The sequence below is a fragment of the Symphodus melops genome (assembly GCF_947650265.1).
Source record: "Symphodus melops genome assembly, chromosome: 8".
NCBI lineage: Eukaryota > Metazoa > Chordata > Actinopteri > Labriformes > Labridae > Symphodus > Symphodus melops.
The window spans coordinates 2,074,772-2,077,769 of record NC_136698.1 but is presented as its reverse complement, the minus strand read 5'-3'; the positions used below and the strand labels follow the sequence as shown (position 1 = coordinate 2,077,769).

The window sequence follows — 2,998 nt, the reverse complement described above, 5'->3', positions numbered from 1 at the left end:
GTTTATTTTCCACCTGAATGTTGAACATATTAAAACCTGCAGAAGATTCTGGAAGGAGAGTCAACATTTCGCCCTCTCACAGTCTGCTGTCAAAGTAAAGCCTCGGATGGTGCGGTTCAGATTGGCCCCTGCAGCGCACAGAAGGGCCTCAAACCCTGATAGCTTAAGACACAAGGTTCCCTCCAAAACCAAACAGACCATATGAACCAAAAATATGCCATACTTAAATATTGTAGAATAATTTGAAAATGTTAATTTTGATTCTTACATATTGAAATAATGCTCGTTTTTTTTTGATTCACTGAAAGAAGCAAATGTACCAAAAACAATCCTTTTTTTGGCATATTTTCCAGAGTTGACAGTTGACACCTTTTTTGTAGATTTAATAAATAATGTCAAAAAAAAATTATCCCACGTGCTTGAATATCGACCTGTTTTTTGTGTTTGTTTTTTTGGATCTTCAAAACGCTCTATTAACATTACCACTGCTAATAATTCACTCCAATTAAGATCAAATAAACGGCACTTTATTAAACAAACAAAATGTAATGCCTTCAAAAATACTTATTTAACAAATAGGACAAAAAAAAGAATAAAATAAATCAGTAACAGACTACACGGTCCCCTTTCTATTTCTATACAAGAAGGGGGAAAATAAAGGCAGCGATAAGAAAACTTGGAAAACGTTAAAGTGTTTGGTCCTCAACATCCAACCACTCCCTTTCTCTACAAAATAAATTACTATATTAGGCTATAATTTACAGTCTATAGTCACAGAAGCTGGTATCTGAGCATCTTTATAAACAAGTCTCAAAGTGAGAGGAGGAAGAAAACTTACGTGTTTGTGGTGTTACACACGCCTCGACTGAAAAAAAGTCTGAGTCTCTTTATGTCCATTCGGAGTGAGAATAAAAGACCAAAAGTAGAAAAAAATATAAAACATATATTAGAGTTATTCATTTAAAGGCGCCGCGGCTCTCAGAACTTGCTGCAGTCATAAACAAAGGCTCCTGAGGTTCTGTACAGGGACTGTCCGGACGGGAAGGCCATCTGACAGCTGCTATTCCCGTTCACCGGGGAGCCGTTCAGCCCGATCCGCTGGGACTCGAACATCTCCCGCACTGAGTGGAAGTTCTGCTGCTGGGCCGGGTAACTCGGACTCAGGTGACTCAGATCCCCGTACCAAGACGCGAGCCGGCCCTGGTGCGCGTGGTGGCCGTCCTGGCCCGCCTGACTCAGGTTTCCGTGTCCGAGCGGGGACGCGGTGGTCGTGGTGATGCAATAGTCGGGCAGAGCCTCCTCCACCGTGGTGGACGGGGCCAGGTGTATCCCGGAGGACCTGTCCCCCGCGTACAGGCTCATGGCCTGCATGTTGCAGTGATAGGTGGCGCTGGAGTTCGTGGAGATGACATTCTGGTTGCAGGTGGTGGAGTTGTACGCGGACGTCTGGTTGGGGGAGTAGTTGAGCGACAGTGAGGGGGTGATACCTGTCCGCGAGGAAGCGATGAGAGGCGGGGAGAGTTCGGCCTGCGGAGACCCCCGCAGGGTGGTCATGATGTTATCCACGCTGAAGCCCTGCGCCGCGGCCTGGCCGTGGTGGTGCTGCTGCTCGGGTCCGTCCATGCTGAGTGAGCGGGTTGAGGGCACGCTGTGCGGGCTGCCTGTGGACATACTGCTGCTGCTGTCCGGGCTCTCGATCTTTGGCACGGTGCTTAGAGTTGGAGAGGCGGCCTGTGGAGGCGTTGCAGTCCCATTCTCAGTCTTTATATCCTGGACCCGTACTGGCTGAGAGCCCTGTCCCGGTGGGTCCTGCTCCCTTCCCGGGGTGCGGACAGAGGGGTCCTTACTCTGCCTGTCGTCCTTGTCTCTCTGAACGTCCTTCTTTTTGAACCTCCTCCGGCGCCGTAGAAAGCTACCGTTCTCAAACATGTTGTAGGAGTCCGGGTCCAGGGTCCAGTAGCTGCCCTTCCCGGGCTTCTTGTCGTCCCGGGGCACTTTGACGAAGCACTCGTTGAGGGACAGATTGTGCCTGATGCTGTTCTGCCAGCCCTGCTTGTTGTCCCGGTAGAAGGGAAATCTTTCCATGATGAACTGATAAATCCCGTTCAGGGTGATCTTCTTCTCCGGGGAGTTCTGGATGGCCATGGTGATGAGGGCGATGTAACTGTACGGAGGTTTCACCATGTCCTTCGGCTGGTGCTGCGGTGTATACGGCCCGTACGCACGGGCCATGCTGGCCGGGTACTGCTCGTGGGCCGCATGGGAGTACATGCTCATGGGTGCAGGCATCCCGGTGTATCCCCCTCCGGCCCGGTAGTAGCTCTGGTCGCTGCTGATGTACGGAACGACTCCCAAAGAGTTGGGGCTGGAGACGGAGTAGCGCGCCTGCATCCTGCGCTCTGCGTAAAACCTCTCCAAACTGTTTCCCCCCCAGAAACGCTCACAACTCCGATGTGTGCTCCGGTTCTGTTCCTGCTTCTCTCTTCTCTTTAACGCCTAAAAGTGTCTGTTTTAAGCCACAGCTCGCCAAGATGAGCCGGAGAGAGCGCACACAGTGAACATTTGGAGAGTGAGAGGGCTGAGGCTGGAGGAGCATGAGTCTACACAGCGAGGAAGTAATTTTTTTGTTTTTTTTACCCTTCACGTTTTTTTCTTTCCTTTTGGCTGCTCGAGCTGCTCCTCCCCGAATGTGTGCTCCATCATCCAATTGGAGGACGACATGAACCTGGAAAAGCTTCATGGCGACAAAAGTTACTACACCCTCCTCCTCCTCCTCCTCACTCTCAGACATAGTTAATAAAATGTTGTATAGGGTGTGCCTATAATGCTGACAAATTCACTTAATGACCCACATTACATGCATTGATTTATCACATCAAATAGCACAATTTAACTTCTTAATAGTCTGCTCTAAATACTAGAAGAGGGAGTTCATTAGGTGATTTAAAGTGTCTAACTAAATGTCTCTTCCTAATCTCCGAGATATTTAAGCTGTGCG

At 49.1% G+C, this 2,998-nt stretch overlaps 1 protein-coding gene across 1 annotated transcript; it reads right to left on the bottom strand.

Moving 5' to 3' along the window:
• Positions 1-505: 505 nt before the first annotated feature.
• Positions 506-2,700, bottom strand: LOC306828324 (forkhead box C1-A-like). The gene has a single exon (XM_079350706.1). It carries the CDS (start codon positions 2,389-2,391, stop codon positions 979-981), a length of 1,413 nt encoding a protein of 470 aa, XP_079206832.1. The 5' UTR covers positions 2,392-2,700; the 3' UTR covers positions 506-978.
• Positions 2,701-2,998: the final 298 nt, after the last annotated feature.

Excerpts from the sequence above, each read along its gene's own strand:
- LOC306828324 (XM_079350706.1), bottom strand. The coding sequence starts at position 2,391 with ATGCAGGCGCGCTACTCCGTCTCCAGCCCCAACTCTTTGGGAGTCGTT.